Here is a 24,638-nt window from a genome sequence, read left to right on the forward strand (position 1 = left end):
TCTGGGATGTTGCTGCAGCTCCAAGGCTCTGGGATGTTGCTGCAGCTCAAGGCTCTGGGATGTTGCTGCAGCTCAAGGCCATGGGATATTCCTGCAGCTGTGCCCTTGCTGAAGGGTTCCTCAGCCCGGTTTCGCTTTCCCAGGCACTGTTTCTTCTTTAGCATATGAAAAAACCCTCAGCTCAGACATCTGTATTCATTGTCTGCCATGGGAAATTGAAGCAATCACCTATAAAGAAACACTCACATTGCTATTCTGCCTTTGCCCGTGTAATTTCACATTTTATGTTGTCTCCAGCGTTTGCCTGGTAGTTGTCAGTCGCTGCAAATCAGCTCTACAGGAGCTACCTCTTTGCTCTGCTGTCTCGAAGCCACCTCCATTTCTTTTCATGACGGCTGGTTTAACAGCAAACAGCTGGGCCCCAGGAATAGTTTGTCAGATATTTCACACTGTTTATAAGGAGAGAAAGGAAAATAGGTGGAAAGTCTGAATAATATAGATCTATCTCATGTGAGCTTGTAGAAGTTAATTTTCTGTGTGTTGCTTTCATTTTACTCTGCTGATAAGCCGACAAGATACTCAAAAGCGCTACCACAGAGGGCCAGCTCAGAGTTATTTTCCTTTATATTTTTCCTTCATATTTTCCTGCAAAAAAACCCCTTTCCTGCCTGGAATCTCTGTGTGCAATACAGACATCATTACTGCAGAGCTCTGTCTTTTGGTACATTTATAGCACTAAGGGCCACGATAACGTCATTGGAATTGCCTGAAGGATGTGATTTCCCCTTACCTGGCCATCTTCATGGTGATGCTGTCTGCAAAAAGGCCAGAGTAACTTGTGACATTTATTCAAAGAAAAACAAAATACAAAGTACACAGAGCGCAAGAAACAAGGTGCTCAGTACTAGAGAATAGTGATTTTAATGGTTCCTCCTATTTGTTATCATTAAGTTACCACAGTTCTGATCCTGGAGTAACCATTACGAATGGCACAGTAAGCAAAGGATCACTTCAGTCAGAGGATGAAGAGTTGAAAGAGCCTCTGATCTCTCGCTGTCTCCAGAAAGATGGGTGAAGGTTAAATCCCTCTTAAGACCATGGAGGTGAAAATAAAGCCCATTAGTCTGCCTGGAGAAAACTGTAAAACAGAGGCCTTTAGGCTGTGAAGTGGAACTCTGCCCACATTTGTGCTGCCTTCACAGCAAAGCCTGCAGCAGCAGCACAAGGTGCTGGTAGGGAGGAAAAGAGGTGCATCGTGTATCCGGAGATGGGGCTCCCATCCCTGGGGGATGTGGGGATGGGATGTTGTGTCTCTGTGTTTTGAGATGTGGCTGTGGGGGAAGCTTTCCATCTCTTAGAAGTAACTGTCTTGTTTCCTGCGTTGGTGTCCCAGCACATTATACAGTGGTGATGATATGCTGTGCTTTTACTGCACGATGTTTTTGTAAAGAAAAGTTGTGTTAAACTGGATTACATATATTTTAATAGTTATATTCACTCTTCTCTTTAGAGATTACGCTGGATCACGTAATAAATATAGTGTAGTATTAATTACATACGAGCATCTCGCCAAAAATCCTCTTTTTTAAACACAGGATACGTCTGTCTGCGTAAGGTGGAGCTGTGAGCCCTGGGTGATGCGGTGCTGTCAAATAGCAAGACCCCACTGCAGGCTCAGGACCTCTGAGGGCTGCCTGTGGTGGAGGCTGCAGGAATTTGGGGCAGCAGAGCCCTATGGGTGCCTGCCTTTAATTCTCCCTGAGCCTTCGGTCAGTGAGAGCAGGCCCTGGGGTGGCGAGCCCTTTGCTCTGCCACGCTGGCGCTGCTGTCCTTAACGCCGGCAATAAAACCCCGATGTTAATCCCTGCAAGGGCAGGAGTTCAGGCTGAGGGTAAAAGCTGAGCTGCTAAAGCCAAACCTGGGTGCTCTGGGTTAGCTTTGTGTTACTTCTCGGTACTCTGATTTTCTGCGACACATCACACACTTTGATTCCTACACTGCTGTTTTGAAAATTGGGAATCTCATGCCTTGTTTATGGCTGCCAGGAGTTGGTTTTTAAACTATTTCCTCATTCAGCTGCATGGAGCTGTTGTCACTTCATTCATTTCATTTTGCTGGTACAGGCTGCTCGTCTTCCCTTTCCACGTTGCGTTTTCTGCGTGGTGTGACTGTTCATTAATGTAACACATCTGAGAAGCACAGCGCTGTTTCCCAGGTTAGAAAAATAGCAATTCACTGGAATGATGGCACGATAAATGGTCACGTTAGAAAAGCAATATGGGTTTGCTTTGTTTTGTTACAGTAAATCTGAATTTCTCAGCTCTGATCCAGCGTCCCATTTACAGGCTCAGGGCTGTGAGCCCACTGCAAGGTTAGGCCTTTGAAAATAAACAGGAACCCAACTCCTTGTCCAATGTTGAGTTATAGGGGCTGATTGTTTTGCATTTCTGTAGGAGCACTGAGTGGAAGGAAGAAGATCAGTGGGTTTTTGAAGCTGTTCTCCGTCAGTACCCACGGGATCTTCCCAGGAGAAGGACTTTGTACCTGGATGCGCTGCAGAGGTACCTTCCTCACAAGTCTAGGCACGATCTGGTCAGTGTTGTTCGGAATATTGCATCAATTATATAGATCCCGACATAAATCACGTAGTGAACATTTGAATTAAAGCGTGTTTGTCGAAGTTTTTTTTATTTTAAAATTTCTTACTTGTAAATTTTATTCTGCACAGCTAAGAAGGGGTGTCCCTGTCTTCAAAATGCACGAGCCTGAAAACCCATCACTTCTTCAAGATAAGCACTCTGGAGATGTTATAGTTCCACACGCTCCTACGGCCAAATTCACAAAATTAGTTTGTTAGCACTGCTTGTGCTGTACAGTTTTATAGTTATGTCACGCTACTCTGCCTCTCTTGGTGTTTTTGTTTTTTATGAGGAGGCGCAGCATCGTTGCACTGTCTAGGAATAGTTATTTTAATTGGTCTGTGGCACATATATAGCAGAAAGAGAGGAAAGTTATCTCCCGCTCTCAGGGAGAGGCTATTTTTATATGCATAATGCCTTTCAAATTGATTGCTGCCTCCTTTTACGCTCCGCAGTGAATAAGCACGTAGCAGCTAATAGAGAAACCCATTTCAAGGCCAGAACACTTCAGGATGTCATAAGAGAAGTAGGAGCCTTTTTTTATCTCGCTGTGTATTTTTAGTCCATCTACTTCCTTGTGCTTGAGGAGCGCCTGGTGCAAAGGAGGGCAGTGAAGTGGTGCTGACAATTAACACGGTGTCACCAGAGCTCTGCTTTCAGAACTCGTGCCTGTGAGAGCTGGGCTACATAATTACCTGCTCTGTACAGCGGAGGTGCATTTTAAGGGTAGCTGTTATTAATGGGTCTCCCTAATTCTTTGAAGGGTCATTTAAAATTTAAGAAGTCAAAAATTTAAAAGTCATAATTCTGCATTGATTTGATCTCTCTTAGTATGTATATTAGCATGACAAATACAGAAATGTTAAAACAGGACTAAGAATCTACTCTTAAAACATTGGTGTTACATTGCAATCCTAAACATAAAGACTTCCGTACCTTCTTCCCTCCAGAGAAGGGATCAGTGGATGAGCACTGGCAGTGGTACCGCTTCATCCCCATCCAGCTGTGAGCTGACAGGGACAGCTCCAGGGGCAGTGGTACCACTGAGAGCAGGCAGGAACCGTTGCATTTAATTTATCCATATTGCAAAAGTGTAGTTCAGGAAAGACCAGCGGGATGTGGGGATGTGAAGTGCCCTGCGGTACGGGCAGGGAGAGGCAGGAGCAGCGGCATTGGGGGACTGTGGTGTACCTGACACATGACAACACTTCTGGGCCCTAAGATGTGGATTCCATGGGAATATTTGTGATATAAGAATTAAATCAATTATACACAAGATTTGCAAATATGTCTTCAGTTATTCTCTTTTATTAAAGCGTAGTTTTCCAACCTGTCTGAACTGCTTTACTTTTCAGGTTGCTCATGAGGAGGCTTGGAGTCGTCACAACTTCATCAGGAGCCAGCACAGAGTCCTGATGTTACATTGGGCTGAAGCCAGGAAGGGTTTTTTACTGAGGGCAGCGGCGGCGGTGGCCGAGGCCTCTGCAGCCCACGAGGCAGAAGTGGCGCTGGCTGAGAGCAGGCAAAGGCAGCAGCAGATCTGTGCTGACCTGAAAGCCAAGGTAGGTCCAGTTACAAATCTACCACCTAAAAACCTGCCCTTTACTGGGAAATTCAGAATGCAGCAGCAGTGTTCAAGTGAAGGAAAACTCACTGAAGCGGGTTGTCATAGTGCTGAGTTTAGTGGCTTGGCTGAGTTGTTTGGGGCAGTTAGGGGATAAAAAGCAGCCTGTAATGTGTTGGCAGAGATCAGTGCTTGTGGAGCTCGACTTGCAGGTGGTTTGAAGATGCTGTTTCATTACTGGTAAGGATGCCTGGGAGTGCTTGTGAGCTTAGTTTGTCTTTTTTTGACCTAGACTTTGGTTGCCTAGCAAACCTCAGACCTTGGTGTGAGTTTCATCCTGGTGGGTGTGATCTCTGTATAAACTGCAGTCACGACCATTTTGGTGGATTTTGAGTGCCATCAGAGAGTTAGAGCTGCATTTCAGCACTGGAAGGACAGGATCCGTTCTGCAGCTCACAGTGTGAGAGGCTGTAAGCAAGCGGCAGGAGGAAAGGGCTGGCATCACGTTCCTTGGGTTTGTTTGTGACACTGGAAATCACAAAATCTGTGTGTGTTTCTGTGTCTTTGACATCTGTACTGGCTGAAGCTTAGTTCATAACTGCTTTTAACACTGGACTCCTCGGAGGTGGAAGCACAGTGCTCCACTCAGCATCACTGCCACCAGATTTTTAGATTAGTGCTCATCTGTTTTCAGAGAAATAATGAATAACTAGCTTCCCTTCTGCTTATTTCTAAGACCTGAAAAAATTGATCCCATAACTTGTTTGCCTGTGTTACAGAGATTTTGCAATGTTCTGAAAGGTGATCTACTGTGTTAAGAGGTGAAAAATACCTGGGTTTTTTTGGTAAGAGAGTAGAATAAAATGGGAGGAGCCTGGCCACGAGAGGAAAGGGTGATGATGTTGATGCCTAAGGCGTTTGTAAGGGGAATCGCATTTCTGGGCATGTTAAGATTTGTTTAAACTGCTCTCATTTTCCACTTGCACAGAGGTTGCCATCTGCAAGCATACAGGGTGAATATTCTCACTTTACCAACGTTGTCTCTTCTGAACCTTTACTTTTTGGCGTAAACCTGAACACTTGATTTTGCTTTTCCACAAGTAGAAAAGTACAATGAAGTCTCTCCTGTGATCAGGATTTTGGGTGTGGGTTTTTCACTGTAGGAACAGCTCCAGCCTCTTCTGTCTCTTGTTGTGAAGCTGTCGGTCATGGGCAGGTTTGGATCTGAACACCGGGGCTGGGGTCTGGCTGGGGTCTGGCTGAGGCGGTCACACCAATGTGGCCTCTGGGGCGGCTGCCAGGAGCCCACTGGGGTATGGAGTGGTTCAACAGAGCTGGGGGTCATTTGGGGTCTCTTTATTTGTTTGCTTTAATCTAAGCATCCCTTTCTGGAATTGCTGTGTCTCCAGACAGAGGTAGAGCGGCCATTTCTGCCAGAGCTGTGAATTTGAGTCAGTCTGGGGTTTTTTCCTTATGTCTTTCCTTCCCCACAAAGCAGGCATTGCAGTACTCGTATTGTCTGCACGCAGCTTAAGGTTCTCACTGATGCATTGAGCGTCGTCTGAAAGTTGTTTGGGTTCTGACCTCCCGCTTCCAGTAACCTGGAGCTGTTTGAACCGAGCCCCATTAGGCCTGCGCTTTTCAAAGGTGGCTTTGTTAAAACGGGGAGCGATTGAACGAAAACAATTCACCTGTTTCCCAGCAAAGAGGGATGAAAAAGGTACATTTTGTTCACTAAAGCAGGATATCCCCCTGACCTTGTTTTGATCAGCTCTGCGGCTGCAAGGGCGAGGGGACGGAAGCTGAAACTGGGCGAGGAGGTAGCTGCCTTTCAAAGAAATCATTCAGCCGGTATCCATGGTTTTGTTTGGATCTGATGGGTACCTGATTTGAAACCTCGTACTTTGCCCCGTTGTAGTGAATTCTGCAGGCTTCTCTCTGCGCTGCTGAAGTGCGCAGCTCAGAATGTGGCGCTGCGGAAACCACTGCTCTGTGCACGGAGTTAATGTGCAGCGATAAAACCCAGCCTGGCGAGGAGCAAAACCCGAATCTGTTTGTAAGGGAGCGAGCGCAGGGCTGGAAACCAGGGACTGGGGCTGTTCTCCCCCTTCTGGGCCATTTATTGACAAGGTTTAGCATGTCAGTATGTTCAGCGTAAGGAGATCTTACTTGTGTCGCTTTGCCAGAGGGAAGGACATGGTCGCTGTAGGCTCTGGGTGTGCGTCCTGAGTGAGACGCGGGTCTCCTTCCTTGCACCAACAGGGTTTGTCTGCCCGTCTGCATCGGCTGGAAAAGAAGTTAAGACACTGGGCCATTAATTGACAAGGCTTAGCATGTCAGTAAGTTCAGCGTAAGGAGATCTTGTGTCACTTTGCCAGAGGGAAAGACGTGGTCGCTGTAGGCTCTGGGTGTGCGTCCTGAGTGAGACGCGGGTCTCCTTCCTTGCACCAACAGGGTTTGTCTGCCCGTCTGCATCAGCTGTAAATGAAGTTACGACACACGCCATAAGACACGTACGCAGTTCATCAGATCAGCATCGTCAGATCCATTTTGCAGACAGAATATGCAGAGACACATTAAAATAAAAACAGATCGTTTGAGCAGCCGTTAATCAGAGAGGGAGAGGGCTCGACTCTGAATATGACACCTTTCATTTGACTTCCAGTCAGTAACGCATTTAAAAGGGATATCTTCCTGTGGATTTCTATGCTGCTCTGGGTTTGTGGGGTTTTTAAAAGGGTTCTTCTTTCTCTGTGTGCGGCAATCAGTTTGTTCCCAATCGTAGTACAGATTGAGCAATGCCAAAGAGAAAGGAAACATTCGTATGTGACAGGCTGTGCATTTTCTTATTACTGCAGTAACCACAGGATATCAGCGAACTTCTACAGGGTTCTTTTCATCTGTCAACAGCAAACCAAAGGCGTAGCAGACAGACTAAAGAATGCCTGCTTTAAATCTGTTTTAAATGCACAAGAAGCGACACAGGGCCTTGTGACTGACAAGAGGTGGTGACAACTAAAAAGTGAAGCTGCAGAGAAGTTGAGTTAATGTTCAGAGCAGCTTTTACCTGGGGAAAGGACCTTCAAAGCCTTATCCCATGTTCCGTCTCGCGGAAGATCAATGCCTGTCCTTTAACGGGAATCAGTCTCTGAGGAGGAATTTGGGAACAACTCGAGAAGCTCAGGTGAAATAAATCAGAGGACATATGGCAGTCATTGAGTGAAACAGGGTGTGAAATGGGCGATGCTGGTGAGGGTATCCTGAACGCTCTTAAAGAGGAGATGTTTCTGGTACGCGTCTCTAACACCCGTGTGCTGTGGAGAACAAGCAGAACCACAGGGGAGTTACACTTTCCATGAGTGATTTGGTACAGAACCATAGTGTGCTTTATTCTTTAACCACTTTTGGGGTCTGTAGTGGATGCTGTGAAAAAACTGTGTCTTTCTGTGTAAAATTCCTCTTTCTGAACAGCAGAGAAGTGAATTATCCTGTGTCACAAGGCAGCTGAAGGACCGTGCTCTCACTTCATTACTTCAGAGGGTGATGGGGTGCTGCCTCACCGCTGGTGTTTGCGGGGTTGAAGTACTCGCTGTAGTGCATTCCACAGAAAAGCACGCTTTGAACACATGCAGACACTTGACTGAAATTCTAAATATATCTTAAAATGTTTATAATCCAGTACTTTCCGTCTTCATAGGAAACAGTTTTAAAAGGGCTCTCCAGGGAGGGCCTACAGGAGCAGAGAGGAGGACAGCTACATCTCCTGTGCATGGTGTATGGGGTGGTATTTTCCTTCCTTGGCATAAAACCGTGTGCCTGCCTGCCCCAGAATCTCTTCTGGTTCTTCTTGTGCTCCAGGATCGAACCCACTCCAGTGCTGAAGTCTTTTGGAATGTGTTGTGAATTTTTGGAGAGCAACCTTTGTATCCCTTTTCCTGGCAGAAACCATTGTAAATTAATTTCAGGAGGAGGAGAGTTAGGTGGAATTAACTGGGATATTGCAAACCATACAAAGCGTCTTGCAGGTCGCTGTCCTTCTCCCTTGCTGCATAATGAGAAGTGAGGATGTGCGGGTAACCTCGGGGAGAAAAGCTGTATCTCTGTGCTCAGCATGTAGTCACATCGCTGCTCTGAATGGTGCGACTGCCATAGCAGATCAACACTGAGATATTATAACCTAATGAGCAAAACCCAAAGCCGTGTCTGGATGGGTGTCAAATCTAGTGCTGTGACTATAATCTGACCATATAAAAAAGAAATATTTAAATAGTGGTATATTTAAAAGAGGAGTTTCCTTTTTCAGAAGCATCATCTATTCACCACTGAGGTGACCCGACCATTGGACAGGAGAAATACAAGGAACTTCTAATGACCTGAACTTTACATGCAGACACTCGTTCAGGAAGTCTGTGCTGTTGCAGGATGCTGTAGAGTAGCATCTCCATGCAGAGGAGCACATGGAGCCCCAGCCTGAGGCGTCTCCTGTGGTTTGCTGTTGATGTACCTGGTGGTGTCAGTCCCTGCTGGTGCCACAGATAACGTCGTGCATTCACTGTGCGCTCTCAGGAGCTGCTGCACGCTGTGCACAAGTAACACAGACGAGTTCTTTGCGTGGCACCAGAGCCACACCATGTCCCCAGGGACAGTGCTGGTTTGCTGAGTGACCCCTGTTGCTCTGGGCTGCCACCACCACCACCTGCAGACGGCAATGGTTTGCTAAATATTGCTGCCTGATCACGGTATTTAGTATGGATCCCCTTGTAACTCTGAGCTTCTGCCTCTGTAAACTCGTAACTGACACGTTGGCAATTGCAAACGCTCACATCAGCCCATAAGGTGACTGACACACAGGAAAAGGAAGGCAATTTGTATGGTGCTTGCGAAAAAGGACTTTCTAAATCTGAAAAATTGTCTTTTTCACGTTGTTTTGACAAAGTCTCCCCTGCCCTGTAATATTTTAGACTCCAGGGAACTGCTCTTAATACACATTTTAATTTTCCTTTTTCTTTATAAGCTCTAGTACTCACACCCTGAGGCACCAGACTCATTATCTTTCCATTTAGGAATATACGCATAGACTTTCAATTCTTATTTTATTTTCAAGAATAACACTGTTAATATTTCATGTTTCAATGTGTTTGATTAGTGCAAGTGTTACATTTTATTTTCAGTCGATGCAGTTACTCATCAGTAGCAGGTCTATTAAACATCCCAGTTTCCTTGGAGATGGCAGCTTTGCTGGGGCAGAATTTGCTGCGAGTTCCAAAGTCCTGGCAAATGAGTCGTTCACTGGAAATACCGAAATCCATGCCATGCCCCCTGCGCCAGGTCAATCTGCTCCCAGTGGGTCCTGCACAGGGTGTGCTACCAGCAGCCCCCATGTTTCCCAAATTTCACCCTTCCCATGCGTGCCCAGGCCCCTTCCAAGGAGCACATCCAGACGTGGCCTCCCAAGAGCACCAGGGTGGCTGTGCAGGTGTGGGGGGCTCACATATTTGGGAAGAGCTGCACTGATCCCGAGTGCTTCACAACCTGCATCCATTTCCTTGTCTCTTGTCCCTGGCAGAAAGTCTGAGTCTGAGAAGTCAAAGCTTGAGTGGTCAAAGTAGGGTTTGTGAGGAGAAATCGGGGTTAACGCAAGCAAGTTTGAAAACACGTCTTTTCTTTTTTAAATTGAGTGCACTACTTCTCAGTAGTCATTGATTAGACACTTCTCTATAATTAGTGACTTTTGAAAGAGTTTTAGTTTTCTGGCTTCTATTTTCCGGTTCCATTTATACGATGTTTAAGTCTAAGGGATTTACTATCCCATTAACCCAAGTGGAATTGATGTGCTTAACTTCTATCAACGTTAATAGAAATTATCAGGGTGAATCTGTGCTCTTCTATGGGACGCTAGGTCTTTAGATTTTTATTTTCCTCTACACGTCCTTCCCCCCTCTTTTGAAAAGCCTTTCATTTCCCCACCTTAGGAAGGATGGGGTTGCTCAGGCAAGAGCCATAGATCAGCTCACACTGCTTTTATCTGAAGTATTAACGACCGAGCTGTATTGCAAGTGGAGAGGCTGCGCTGCTGGTAATGAAAGTCACCTTTTAATGAGTTTTCCATGTTAATCTTGTGGTGATCTCAGTCTGACTGTGCTCTTTGGCCTGTTCTATAGCAGATAAAAAGTAACGACCTTCTCTTGTGCGGGGAAATAAGAAGTTGCCAAGTTTATTAAATCATCCTCATTGATTGGGTGATGTGTCCATTAGGAACTGAAGTGAGAAGGATCTCCTTACTGGTGTTGCAATCCTGTAATTCCTTTAGCCCATAACTTCTAATCACTGAATCACCTTTTACATCTGTCTCGCTTGATTCTGCTTTTTAGGACACACTAGAAATGCATAGCTCTAAAACGGCCTTTTCTCTGTAAGCACAGTTCCTTGGGTCACAGACTTGTTCTGAGGCTGCAGCTCTTGTCTTAAACACATGAAGGAAAAATGGGGTCCCAAGCAGGTTGATGCTGGTCCCATCCAGAGCTTGTGTCGTGGACAAGCCAAAAAGCTGCTGAACTCTGTATTCACGGGTACCTCCAGCAGCCTATCAAGGATCCTTGCCACGCAACAGGAATTTCATTGTCATTTATACCGATTTTTGGTGCAGATGCAAGCACAACCCTGAGCCCAGACAGTCTGTGCTGTCCCAGCTCCATGTGCCACTTGCTGGGGTTTCCTTCCCGCTCTGCAGAACCGCCAGTGTGAACTGTGGGATAAATCCATGTCAGTGTGCTCTGTGAGTCCTTGTTTCATGCTTAGGGGTTTTTCATATTGAATTCCTTTCAATGGTGTCTGAACCTCAGTTATCTTGTGATCACAGAGCAGCATCTCTGACCACGTAGCCCTGTTGCTGCAGCTGCTGTTGGTTTTGGCTGCCTGGTGACAGCACCATGGAACAGCTCGCAGTTACTTGCTCCCTCAACTTACTCATCCAGACCTTGCAGTGCTTCTCTTGCTGTGTAGCATCTTCCTTTGGAAACTTGCTTTTCTTGAAGAGACCCTCTAAATTTTTTTCCCCAAGCATTCATAGAATCAGTTGTGAACAGCTCGAGGAAGAAATAAACCTGCAAACCAGAGCAAAAATGAGGGAAGGTGTGCAGAAATGTTTCAGAGAGTAGTAAAGCTCAGAAAGTGCATTGGGATTGAAAGAGTGAGCTGGGGAGAATCGGGGTGGGGATGTCAGAGGATTTTCCTTGCATGCCTCACAAACTGCTGATGGTATCACGACTATTGGGGCTTCCTGCTGCCATGTGAGCTCTGGCTGATGCTGTCTGTGTGAACGCAGATCCGGAGCACTGGGCAGCCATTCTGTGACGCCGGTCACTTTACTTTGATTTATGATGTGTTTCTGCCCCGGTTTCCACAGCCAGCACTGCTCCCTGCGCCCCTGCTGTGTCCCCTGTACCTGGGTGCAGCTCAGGTGTCACCCCGGGCCGCTCTGGAGCTGGTGACAGAGTCAATCTGTGCGTGTAAAGGGAAAACCTCGCACGGCGCTGTGTGCCCTGTGCTGGTTTAATGGGAATTCCCAGGGACGGTCTCCCAGAAATGGTTTTGTCGTTAAAAGAGATGTATCTGTAGCATTAAGTACATGGTAAATACATTAGTGCTGTTCAGATGTTAGCGTGAAAGAAGTAATTTATTACTTTAATTAGTTTGTAGCGTACTTTACGTTATTGTAATACGCAATATTGAAATAACGAACTGAAAATAGGTATGTACGCATGCTGTTCGGCACAGCAATTTAATAATTCACTTGGCAAAAGCTCCTCTAATAATACACGAACTGTGAAATGTACTTGAAATGCCAGTTGTAATTAAAAACTTTCAGAACTTAATGTTGGCAGTGCTGGTGGTGCTAAAACGAAAGCTCCTCGGTGAAACAGGCGATGGGGGATCCAGTTTTCAGTGTATTTTCAATATTAGTTTAACGACTAGGAATTTTTCCAGTATTTAAACAGAACACTGACTGTTGACACTGTAAACTCTACCCTTCTGGCTTTGCGTGCATAAGAACAAAAGAAGGCAATCAAGAGCGCAGTAATTTTTTTGGCGCATTCTGCGGTCCCAGGTTACGGCCTTGGTGAATCAGAATTATTGTCCAGGATATGGTTCTTGGGGGTTTTTTGTTCTTCATATCTGCATGATATTGCCTCTGGAGGGAAAAGCTGATGAACACGGGGTGTTTTATTGAAAAGCTTAAATTGTAGGAGTGGAAATTCAGCACTGGATAGTCAGATTTAATCAGCAAACTATTAAAAGTATGGAAATGCATTATAAGAGAGAGGTTTTAGTGGTTGAACGTGGTTTAAAGAGTGAACTATATTGACATTCGAATCAGCTGTTTAATTCCTAATTTTCGGTGTTTTTTCCATAATAACTTTAGTTTATCTCAGCTCTGTTAAGAACATTTTACCCGGTGTGAGTTTAACTCTTCACGTGGGCACGACACGGCGTGATGCCAACCTACTGAATCGCATTGCAGGCATACCTTGTTAATAGTGCTTCTCTGGTTTTTACCAGGTTTTCCCTTTTTGTTGCGATTACCAATATTTTTTTAAAGGAAGTGCCTCCTCTTTTAGCTTAATGAAGAGCCATGGGGTATTTAAACATGGGAGGGGCAGCGGTAGCCTGAGCTCACTTCATGTGAGCTCACAAGGGCCAGGCACTCCAAGGCAGTGCTGCAGCGTCCCGGTCCGTCACCTCTCACAGCCCATCCCAGAGCAGTGCATGGCCTAGGGAGGGGGCATCACCCCCAGCACGAGTGACCAGGGGGTTTCTCCCCCACACTGCTTTGTTGTTGTTCCTTTCGAAAGCACGGAGCAGAGGAATGAACAGTCTGTGCACAGCCAGTGAAGTGCAGCTACGGTGGAAATAATTGTAAGTATTTTAATAACTTAGTATTAAACTACTTACTGTAGTATAGAAAACCAGATGAAAAACAGCTTGTTCCTTTGGGGAATAGAGAGCTCTGCTGGCACTTGACAAATGCATTGCAAAAGGAGCTGGCAAGCCAACAAAGAGCAGACATGGTTAATCCGGTTGAAGGCAGCGCAGAACAGACGAGCGCACAACGCGCCCGACAGCACCGCGGTGAATCGGGACCCGCGCTGACAACGCAGCGTACGCCAGGACGCTGAAAATCACCGCTGCCCACGGCGGCACTGAGGACACGCTGTCTTGTCCGACCAATGCGGTGTGGCAGGAACGTGTCACGAGTGGCTTTTTGGCGCGGTGGGCTAAGGGATCCATCCCGTCCCCACGTCTGGTGAAGCGCGGCAGGGCCTGCAGCGAGCGGTGCCGTGGAGCTGGTCCTGCCCTGGGAAGCTGCTGTGCCGCCCCTGATGTCTTTTTTCCATGAAGAGTGGGATGTCGAGGATACAGGACTATCATGGGCTCTGGTCATGGCCCTTGAGCAGGCGGCAGGGATCCCAGGCTGATTTTGCACTGTTTGAAAGCTAAAAGAGGTGAAGTTCCTGTCACTGAGACGGAGTCCTGGCTGCAAAGGAAGAGCTGTTGCAGGAATACCTGATTTGGAGGATGCGAGCGAACCCTGGGCTGTTAGCGTTGGGCTCCATTCTTTAAGAAATGTACATGTTAGCGAGGTGCTGAAGGGGAATTTAGGATCTGATGTTACTGGGATGGCTTTGGCAATTTTTCCTAAAATCTTTTCCTATGTGATCTTATTGCACATTATGCCCGTCAGTTGGGAATCGCACATTAACGTGTGGAAAGGTGGTGCTTGAATGCCTGTGTGCTGCTGGTAAGACTGTAAATCTGTTTGTCCATGAATGTGGCGGGTTTCCTCCCCGGTCGCAGCCTCGCAGTGCCACACGTGGGCTGCAGGGCTCCCCTCAACCCTTCCTTCCAGGTTCTGCAATGGCGAGCGCGGCAGGAGGAGGCTGCGCAACTGGAGGCTGCTGTGGCTGCCAGGAGAAAGGAGCAGGAGGATGAGGCAGAGAGGCTGCAGAAAGAGCAGGAAACGATCCGCAGAGCTCAGCAAAAGGAGAAGGTAGGAGAAACCCCTATGTGTCAGCGCGTACAATTGCCTTTAATGTCTTTAACTACCTTGTGTTCTCCTAAAGTATTTAGTGCAGAGATGAGCCAATGGTTGAGTCTCGCTACTGCCCATCCCAGCTGTAGAGCTGCCTGCTCGCACACACCAGTTGTGTTACTTCATTATGTTTCTAAAACCAAAGGGATAATGCGTACACGAGAAGTGTATGTGCCTGTCTCCATGTCACGAAAACCCGGCGCAGAGGCACTGCTGGATTTCTCACTCTTAGAGATCTGTGCTTTTTGCAGATGTGGCAAAGGCTGTGCAAGCTCCCAGTGCTGCAGTTCCTGTGCTGCAATGCAGCAAATGAGCGTCTCTCTCGGCTGTTGTCTGCAGGATGGCACTGCTCTGCAGCACCCGGCCTTCCCTGGGCCAAAACGAACCCTTACAGGGTGTCAACAAAATTAACCATTTCAGAGTATTGGCAGTGTTAACCATTTCAGGGTGCTGGAAGTCCATGGTGCGTTATTCCAAGTACTTATGATGTGGCTACTTGGAGAACGGCTTCGTCGCATAAGTCTGAACTTGAGCTTAATAGAAAGTCAGAAATCCACTCCAATGAATGCAATGCTTTCAGAAAATCGAGCTGTGTCACACACGTGTTTGTGTCGGCCTTTTTATTTAAGTGATATGGCAAAAATCCAGGAGTTGTTTGATTACAACTTTGCCTCTTTTTCTGGTTGTTTCTTACACTGAAATCTGGCATGGCTGGAGTTCAACTCGCCTGTGGTGCATTTGTTAAGACTGCTTCATTACTTCTGGATAAAATAAGTTGGAGTATGACATAGATGCTGATGAGGAAGTGGTCTCTTCTATGGGACTAAAAACTGTGCTCTTATAATGTGCCAGTTAGGAGCAGAGGTGAGAAAGCAAGGCTGAACTGTTCCAAATAGAGTATTTTGGTGATGCACATGAAGGCTGTGGTAGCATCAGTACACGTCACACTACAGAAAGCTTCTGCAGAAGAAGGACAAAACCAAAATCTTTATAGATATTATTGTAATTTCTCTTTAGATTTTGCCTTCTTGCCTTTATCTGCCACATTTCTGTGTAACGGGTCTTACTGGGAGCAAGGTTTTGCTGATGGGACAGCACCACGGCCAGCTGGACACTGGGATGTGATGGGTCCTCATCTCAGTAGGTGTCTGTGGTGGTGATATTCCTTATGGGAAAAAAAAACCCAAATAAACACAAAACTGTCCATACTTGCAGCAGTGTGATTAAGTTGTTACAAACCAATTGACAACACGTGCTAAAAGCAGAGAAGAAATTATAGCAGCACAAAATACTGACCTGCAGGCGGGTGGAAGTGGGTGCAAAGTCCTGCACTGTTGGGATTTCCTTGATTATTTCTGTAGCACTCCAATATCTTTTCCTTGCCTTGCCCAAAGAAACACGTCCTCATGGCACATCAAACAGGTCAGGAGCTCTGGTGGTTTCCTCTGTTCCTGGTGTGGGTTGCACAGCCACTGAATTTGACTACACCAGCACCGAACCGATGTGGTACCTGGAGGAGGACCCTGGAGCTGCTGAGGCCTCCTTGTCCCCAGGCAGGGGCTGTTCCCTCCTCGTCCGTTCTCATTGCCACAAGGCCCCAGAACCAGCACTTGCAAAGCTGCCTAACTGCAAATGTATTACGTTTTATCTGAGAATTCAGTCTTGGTCACGACAGCCTTTGGATACTGCACGTGTCCAGTGTCTTCTCTGGCTGAAGAAGCCTCGACTTGCTTTGGCCTCCTGATTTTATTATTTTGCTGCAATTTATCATAAAGATGAAGCATCTATTATTGACAGAGCAGAATCTTGCCATTAAACTATGCTAAATCATACAGTTAGCAAAAGTCCATTTCAGGAGGTGCTTCTCTTCCCTTCAAAGTGCACCAATGCTCTCACTTCTCATGGGAATCAGAGAAGTTCCCAAACATTCATCTTTCCAGATGAGCCTCCCTGCCCAGGTTTTACCACCTTGCTCAGGGCCCTTCTTTCTCGCTCAGCTTTGGGAAAGCCCCAAACTTGGACAAGGACCCTCCTGTGCCTCCTCCTGCCCCTCTTTGGCTCCCCCCACAGCCAATGCCCTGGATCTGGTGTGGGTCTGGGGCTGGGTCCAGCCGTGGGGCAGACCCAGGCCCTTCACCCCAGGAGTCGCCCATCACCAGAGCAGTGGGGCTGGGCTTTGGTGGTGGAGAAGGAGAGCAAGGAGCAAACAGAAGCACTCATTCTCAGTCTGCAGTTGAAAATGATACCCAAATTGGTGTCCACAGTCTGATTTCACTATTTCTGTTGTGAGGGCTCCACTCCCCCTCATTCTTCCCATGCATCTTTTGATAGCCCATGCTGTTCTGAAATAGAAATTTTATTCTAAAAGGATCAACATTGGATTGTCTTTAACTTAATGCTGTTCTGTCTCTGTGTGTTCTCACCGCCTTGGCCTGGCATTGATGGTTGCTTTGTTACTTGTTCCAACTGCAGGTGAAGAAGTACTGGGCTGAGAAGCAGCTCAAGCGGCGAGAACAGGAAGAGAAGGATCTGCGGCGTCTGGAGGAATTAAGGAAATTAATGGCTGAGCAAGCAGTTAAAGACAGAGAAAGGTAAAAGAAATCAATGTGAATACCTGCACTAGCAATAGGAACTTCTTACAGTCTAGCTTGCTTTGATCTCCTAGCTTTCTAAATCAGAATAAATCGAGATAAGTATTTTTTATTTCCCATTTGGCAGTTACCCCAGTCCATGCACTGAGGCTGCATCATGATTTTATCCTGGGTGCAGTTTATTTGTTAGTTTGGATTAATTCATACCCATTAAAGTTTTAGACCTTTGTAAGCACTAAGCTGCTGTAATCATGATAGGGTGCACACTTTAAAACCCACTCTCTGGGTGATTTTTAAAACTGTAGCTGGGTCATAAAGCCTTCTGCATTCCCACTTTGCAAAATTATTTACAATCAGGTTTGCTGTGTTCGAGAGGAGCACGTGAAGCGCTTGCAGCCTCGAAGATATTAATGAATTATTCTTTTAGAGGGTCTTCAGCCGCACGTGCCGTTGTGGATGCTCTCCTGCTTGCTGTAATTTAGGATCCCAGTCTGTTCCTGTTTGAGCCCTTGCCCAGCCTCTGCTGCAGAGAACGGCCTTTCATGCCCTGCTGAAGGGAGGCTTGGCTTTGCAGGGGAGTTCCATTAATGTCCTGTCTGCAGGTTGTGGTTGCTCTCAAACCACGGCCTTAGGTGTATTCTACACAGAGGGAACCACCGCAGTGTATGGACCTGGGATGTAATTAAAATAGGGTTAATGTACCATTGGTGTTGGAATATTAAGCTTAAGCATCATGTGGGAAATGCTGCTTCCATCTCATTTAGTTACAATATCTCCCCGACAGCTAAATTTAAATGTCAGTGTCCTTATGCTACAAATATACCTATACCTGTCCTTAAACATGCCTGCAATGGTTTTAGCTCATGGCAAACCAAGCACACGTACCTGAATTACTGAGTTTTCAGCAGAACTGATCAGGAAAAAGTTACTTTTCTTTCAACGCGTGCACTGCACCGTGCCAGGCGGTTGGGGAATGTGCTTTTCTTATGCTAATAAATGCTGCAGAGTAAAATATAAGGAAATGGCAGGGTTCGTTGAGGAATGCAGGAGGGGAATAATCACACCTTGGGGCTATTACGAATCAAAAGTCAGTAAACGCTTAGCGTTGTGTTTCCCAGAGTTGGAGTACTGTACAGAATGAAACAGTTTAAAGAAAAATGCTTACTGTTTGTGGAGCTTAATAATTCTTTGAAATTACTTAGTGCTTTCCATCTCCGAAGCCTGCAGCATCATTACTCAAAGAGGGCAGAGATGTCACTGCTGTGAGGTGCTGCAGCGCTACAGGTGTGATGTGATTTAAAATCCGCGTTGTGCTGCTGGTGGTGACTGGAGGGGCATCCAGGAGCATCCCTGCACCGGGGGCAGCACAGGAATGGACTTCAAGCCCACGCAGAACGTCTCCTGACCTCATGTTTTCAGGGTTTTTTGGGAAGGGAAAGGATTTCTGGATCGTGAGCTGACTGACTATTCCATGATGTGGCTTGGGTAGTGCACAGAGTTCCTAATAGGTACAAGATATTAAAAAAGCTGTTATCCTGAATGGCTTTTAGCATTAATTTAGAATTCAGTAATCAGGTTTATAAGAAGGAAAAGTATCATCTCAGAGTCACCGTGGTGCTCTACTTATTCAGGTCTCACCTTGTAATTGCAAGGCGCTGAACAGCCAGGGCTGTGACCGGATCAAAGGACGGGATTAACTCACCCAAAACTGGGTGGATTTCGAGTGGCTCACATCCAGACTCGCTCTCCACAACCGCTCTGCTCAGTGACTGCCTGGCACTGCAGGCGTTTCATCTCTGATGGGGAAGCTCCCGGGTAGGGGCAGCGGTGTTGGTGCGTGCCCTGAGCCCCTGGGTTTGTGTTTGAGCGGGGTCCATGGATGTGGCCGGGGAGACGATGGTGAGAGCCGCGAGTTCAACACAAAACCCTTCAGCCCTGCTGCTTCTGTTCAGAAACGTGTTCAGTCTGGGGATTGCGCTGCGATTTCTGCCGTACGAAATTTTTATCCAACAGACATTTAATAGAAAAATTGTGAAACTGTTTAAAAAGGTCCCAGGGGCTGTTAGAACCTGGGTCTGCCCAGGTCTTGTCACCCAAAGAAGGTAGTAAAAACTGTGCTCCATTTTTGCTTTCTTCTCCTCCCGTTCATTTTGTGGTGGTTGCCGACACTGGTCCTGCTGTTAAAACAGGGTTGGGGTGCCCTTACCTGGGCTGTTGTGCGTTCTCACTGATAGTGCCAGAAACGCAGCTTTGAACTCCTCAGGCTGAGAACCGAGACTAAAGCTGTAGGTAAAGTTCCAGGGTCATTTGCGCTCACCTCCAGATTTTTCCTCCTGCAGAAGGATGCAATTCTCCAGTTTTCTTGCTGCTTCCAGTAGCGAGATCGGGAGCGCTGTGTTTCTTTTAATGGAAAGGGTTATAGCAAAGAGTGCTGCCATACACAGATGTCAGGGAACATTTGTTCTTGGCAAAGAAAACGGGGAAAAAAAGAGTAACAGGGCTATATACAGCACGCTGGAGAAGTTCCGCGTTCTAGAAATGACATCTGAAAGGTTAGCGAAGTTGTTTGAAACAAACAAACAAACAAAAAACCCCAAACCGAATTAAAAAAATACAACTTCCCAAACCCCCAGACCAAAAAACTCCAACAAAAATAACACATTCAAATGAAAAAGCATTTTTTGCGTTTTTCAGGTGTTTTGATGAACCACAGCAGTAGCGTTAGGTGGACGTAGAAAACATCAGACCGCAATCCCTTAGCAGGAGTTGAAGATGACACTTGAGTAATGGTTTTCCCTTGTGCTGTGCTACAGGGTGAAGTTCAGGCAGGAGCTCCTGGATCAGCGGATGCTGCAGAGGAGGGAAGCGGCAATTCGGGAAGCACAGGAGAAGGAGGAAAGGGAGCAGAGCCTGCGAGCGCTGTGCCAGCAGGTGGGTCCTGTCCGTCCTGTGCTGTCCTGTCCCGTCCTGTCCCGTCCGTCCTGTGCTGTCCTGTCCATCCTGCACTGTCCTGTGCTGTGCCGTCCTGTGCTGCGCTGTCCTGTCCCGTGCTGTCCTGTCCCGTCCGTCCTGTGCTGTGCCGTTCTGTGCTGCGCTGTCCTGTCCATCCTGTGCTGTGCTGTCCTGTCACGTCCTGTCCTGTGCTGTCCCGTGCCACCGCGTTACCTGGGAGAGAACAGAACACCGAGCACAGCAGAGAAATGGAGAAATGCACCTCTGGTGTGACTGCAGCAGTGATCCTGTCCTGTTTCAAACCCTGCGTGCCTTGGAGCGCTGACACCACGACGTGGTTTGGTGGCCGTGGTGGGGCTGGGGTGACGTTGGACTTTATCATCTTAGGGGTCTCTTCCAACCTCAATTGATTGTGGTTATGATGTTAAATTGCGCAGCAGGAGCTGTTGATGTCTGAAAATAGAGAGGTACTAGTTTTTCTGGGTAGGATGTGATTTCTCTTTTTCTTTGATTTTTGGGATTTGGTTTTTGATTTGTTTTGGATTGTTTTGTGTTTTTTTTCTTAATAATTTAAAGTCTGCCTTGAATCTTAGGCAGGATTCATGAGTAATTTAAATTATTGTGTATACAATGCGTATATAAATGATTTTAAAATTCTCAAAACTTGCAGACCTTGGACAACTTTTCATTGTTTTAACTTCTCTTTTATTTAACTCTGTGAAATTTTTGCACGTTATTTTAAAAAGCACATCCCAGAAAATGCTTGCTGATGTTTGTCATAGTAAAGGTAGTGTTGCATTTTTCCTACTGCTGGCTTTACTTTCGTTTATATTTTTGTATCTGATCTCCTTGGATTTTCTTCCCAATACTAAAAGGGTAACTCATGTTTTTGCACTCCCAGAACTGCAGCCTAAGCCTGCAGCCAAAGGAAAATGTGGAGGGAGAAAAGGGGCTCCAGACCCTTTTGATCTGGAAAACTTCAGACCTCATTCATGGTTCCCAATTTGGAAAGGGCAGTGTCAGGAGGAAGGAGCCAGGCTCTGCTCTGGGATGGCCAATGCCAGGACAAGGGGCAATGGTCCCAAGCTGGAGCACAGGAGGTTCAAGCTGAAGATGAGGCCAAAGTTTGTGAGTGTGAGGGTTCTGGAGCATGGCCCAGGCTGCCCAGAGAGGTTGTGGAGTCTCCTTGTGTGGAGACACCCAAAGCCCTGGCCGTGTTCCTGTGTGACTGCTCTGGTGCTCCTGCTGTGGCAGGGGTTGCACTGGGGGAGCTTTCCAGGGCCCTTCCAACTCCTCACATTCTGTGATTCTGTGAACTTCAGCAGCAATGCAGCAGCTTTGTCCCCGAGACTGCCCAGGGTGAAACCAGGGGTCTGGTGTCCTTAGAAGTGTTTTCCCTGCAGCACTGGGGTGTTACGGGGTCAAGCAGAGACAAAAACACAGCAGAGGCCGAGTTCCCCTCGTGGAGAGCTGAGCACAGCAGGGACCAGCGAACCTGAGGGGCCCTTATCTGTTATCTCTGCCATTCTTTGCACTGTTGAGCTTAGGCTCATTTCCAGTCAGTAATGCTTTGTTTTTAATAATGTGGTTCAGGTAAATATTTAGCAGTATTAACAGTGTTATTTTAGGTCACCAATGCAATTTTAATTATAAATCTATTGCATATTTTCCAAGTTCCTGGTTGAATTGCGTTTTCCTTCGTGTCAGACCTGACAGGAGCCAGGTTGGGTCGTGATCCATCAATGTCCTGACTGACCCCGCTCTGTTCCCAAAGCAGAAATGCTCCTAGAAGGGCCATGACCAGGGTGGTAGCCTCCTCACTTCGTCACGTTTTCCTTACCCATATTTATTCTCTGTTTCACATTAATGAAATACTGCTTCATAAAATATGTATTCATAAAATACGTGGGGGGAAAAAGATCTTTACTGAAGTCATCCAGTCTGTGTATTTTGACAGCCTGTAAATACAAATATGACATTATATTAAAGAGATGTGGAAAACAGATTCCATACACAATTTAAAATATTTTGTCTGGTTTTAGCCACTCAGATGGTGTCCTGACTTTGATTTGATTATTTTGGGTCATACATCTTTCTGTATTTTCCAATATTTGAACACAATATCAGCCATGGAAACAGACTCTTGCACAAGACGTGGTGTCTGAGAGAGCCTTTGATCCTGATCGAGCTGCAGGAAATTGAGCAGTTAAAGCAGATGCGCTTACAAATAAACCAAAGAGCTACGTTACTTGTGGTGCATCACTCGGGTTATGCCCCTGACTGCAGGAATTGTGCTGTATGGATCCGAACATCTCTTGGGTCGATGTTTTTGGGGCTGATGGTCACCATGCACAGTGTGTGGGTTATTCAGCACTGAGCAGTGCCCACCCCACGGCCTCCTGGACATGGATGGTGCTGCGTAAATCCAGGCAATTACAATTGTCTCTGCTGGGAAGCAGGGAAAAATCCCCCAGTTGCTATAATGCATCAGTGTGGTTTTACTCTGGAATCAGGTTCTAAGCTTTACAACTTTTATATATGGGTTTATATGTGGTTCAAGACAACTTTTGACATTGTTAAGCCAGATAAATGATTGTGTTCTCAAAGGATGTGTTATGGATAATAACCTTTGCTCACCTTAGCTCCATATAGATGGAATAATAGTTATTTATGTATTGTATGTTTTAGGTTGCCGTTGTTGCGAGGTCGGACCCAGCCAGAGTAGTGGCCGATACGGTGGCGTCCAAAGCTCGGATGGGCATTGGAGCCAAGAAGGAGTTCGATCTCCTGAAGCCCCTGTTTAAGTTGCACACGTACAATGAGCAGCAGGTAATGGTCTGAAAACTTATCATGTAGCTTATTGTATGCACATATATCTTATTAGCAATACATGATAGTAATATTAATGTGTCCTGAATGGCAGAATTAACAGTAGAATATAGATTCTAACATGTATACACACAAGACCATGAGGAGCAATGGGTGGGTAGATGCTGGGGGAGCACAGGAGTGGACCTCGCAGGTCTGAGTCCAGCGAGGGACTCCTGGGCTCTCCCTGCACAGCGTCCATTGCCACCGCAGAGAGGACACTGGGCTGGGTGGGCCACTGGGCAGACCCTGCATTTGTGAGGCGTTTGACTGCTCTGTGTGCTGCTTTTTCATTTCAAAACTCACTCCTTTACATGTGTATGCGTTTATTTGAGTGCCTCCTTTCACCTGGTGCTGCACTGAGTACCTGAGGTGGGTTCAGAAAAGTCCTGACCGTGTACAAAGCTGTGGCACAGTGACTGAATTTTGGGGTGCCCTGTTTTCTTGGGAGATGATGCACAGCACAAATCTCTTCTGAAGCTGAAAACGAGTACCTGACTGTCTCCACACTGTTGCTGGATTGAAGATCGGTTGGGATGTGGCACACAAGGGCTGAGGGAGGAGAAACCAGTGAGATGTGGAGGAAGTGGGGTCTGCGGTGACGATGCTCCTGTTGCTGGGTCGCTGGGGTTGCTGAGGACAGCGCCAGCTCCGTTTCACATAGAACTGAGCAATATGGGAAGGAATTTTGGATTCCCTCACTGCTCCCCATCTGCTCAGGCTTTGCATTTGAAATTATTCCCACTCCGGAATTCGGAAATTATGTCTGCAGCAAGGGAAGTGCTGTGATATAATTCTATGGCGTAAGAGCTTTCTTTTAGCACTGAATAAGCCTAAATTTAACGACGTCTATAACTAAGCTTGTCCAGTGCTTTCCATTTTAAAGCTCCTCACTTTGGTAAAGGAGAGACGTGGTACAAGAGATGTAGGGGTTTTTTTGTCCATTAAAATTTACCCAAACCTGGTGGCAGCTGATGCTGGAACTGAAGGCAATGGGACTCTCTCTCTTGTACTTTGAGTGCTCCCCCATGGCAGTCCATGGAAGAAGGCTTTGAATGAGGATTGCAAATCTTGTCACGTAACCTTCTGACAGATTTTAGAAGTGATTTCCTCGGGCATTGGTGGTGGTTGTTGTGTAAAATGGCAGTGGTGCTGCCACTGAACGCGTTTGAAGCCTCCAGATTCCACAGAAGCAAAGGGAGGGGATGAGAAGCCAGTGCCCAAGCAGGGCTGTGCGGATGGGAAATCAGAAGCCTGCAGCTCTGCGGTGAGGAGGCCGAATCGAGTCACCCCATTCCTCATCTGCACTTGGGGTTTGGCTGAGGAACAGCAACCAGGGCTCTCTGCTAAAACAGCTTGTGTTCATTAGTATTAAAATGGATAATACCAAGACATGTGCAGTGAGATAAGGCTTGCTCACCGTAGAGTTTCTCTGCTTTTGAAGGCTTCATCTTATGAACATAATTTCTTGAGTGTGTTTTAAAACTGTAAAAATAAATACATCCACAGGTAACCTAAGACACACTGTGCATGAGGAAGGCATGGTTCTGCTTCTATTTATCAATGCGTGGTTTCTTGTGACAGATCGTCTCTGACCCCAGACTTCGTGTTGAGTTGGCCCTTCGGGAAGCTGGGCTTCACAAGAGCCGCTATGCAAAAGAGATTTTACCAATGATCCCTCCGCCGAAGCTCCCGAGAAGAGACATGGAGTCCACGGCGCTGAGGATGTAGAGCCTCTCGGAGCAGCAGCAAGGAGGCTTCGGGTATTGTCTGCCCTGTATGTGGAAAGCTGAAATAAATTACCCTTAGGCTGTGCCACCGCACTGCTCCATTCTCAGCGCCTGCAGTCACTAACAAACTGCTGGGCTCTTCTACAACTGTCCCATGAGGGGTCACAGAGGGTTGGGGTGGGCTCTTGTCTCTTCCTTTGCTGG

The 24,638-nt window shown here is 46.6% G+C and overlaps 1 protein-coding gene across 1 annotated transcript; it reads left to right on the forward strand.

Annotated features, from left to right (window-relative positions):
• Positions 1-2,427: 2,427 nt before the first annotated feature.
• On the forward strand, positions 2,428-24,435 carry CCDC148 (coiled-coil domain containing 148; the record flags this gene model as incomplete). Its single annotated transcript, XM_010180129.1, has 7 exons — positions 2,428-2,592; positions 3,995-4,201; positions 14,111-14,251; positions 16,766-16,884; positions 19,698-19,815; positions 22,525-22,665; positions 24,289-24,435. Coding segments are annotated over 7 exons (1,038 nt in total), but the record flags the coding sequence as incomplete, so codon positions are not given.
• Between the last annotated feature and the right edge of the window lie 203 nt (positions 24,436-24,638).

This window comes from Mesitornis unicolor, unplaced genomic scaffold (genome assembly GCF_000695765.1).
Source record: "Mesitornis unicolor isolate BGI_N332 unplaced genomic scaffold, ASM69576v1 scaffold31332, whole genome shotgun sequence".
Lineage (NCBI taxonomy): Eukaryota > Metazoa > Chordata > Aves > Mesitornithiformes > Mesitornithidae > Mesitornis > Mesitornis unicolor.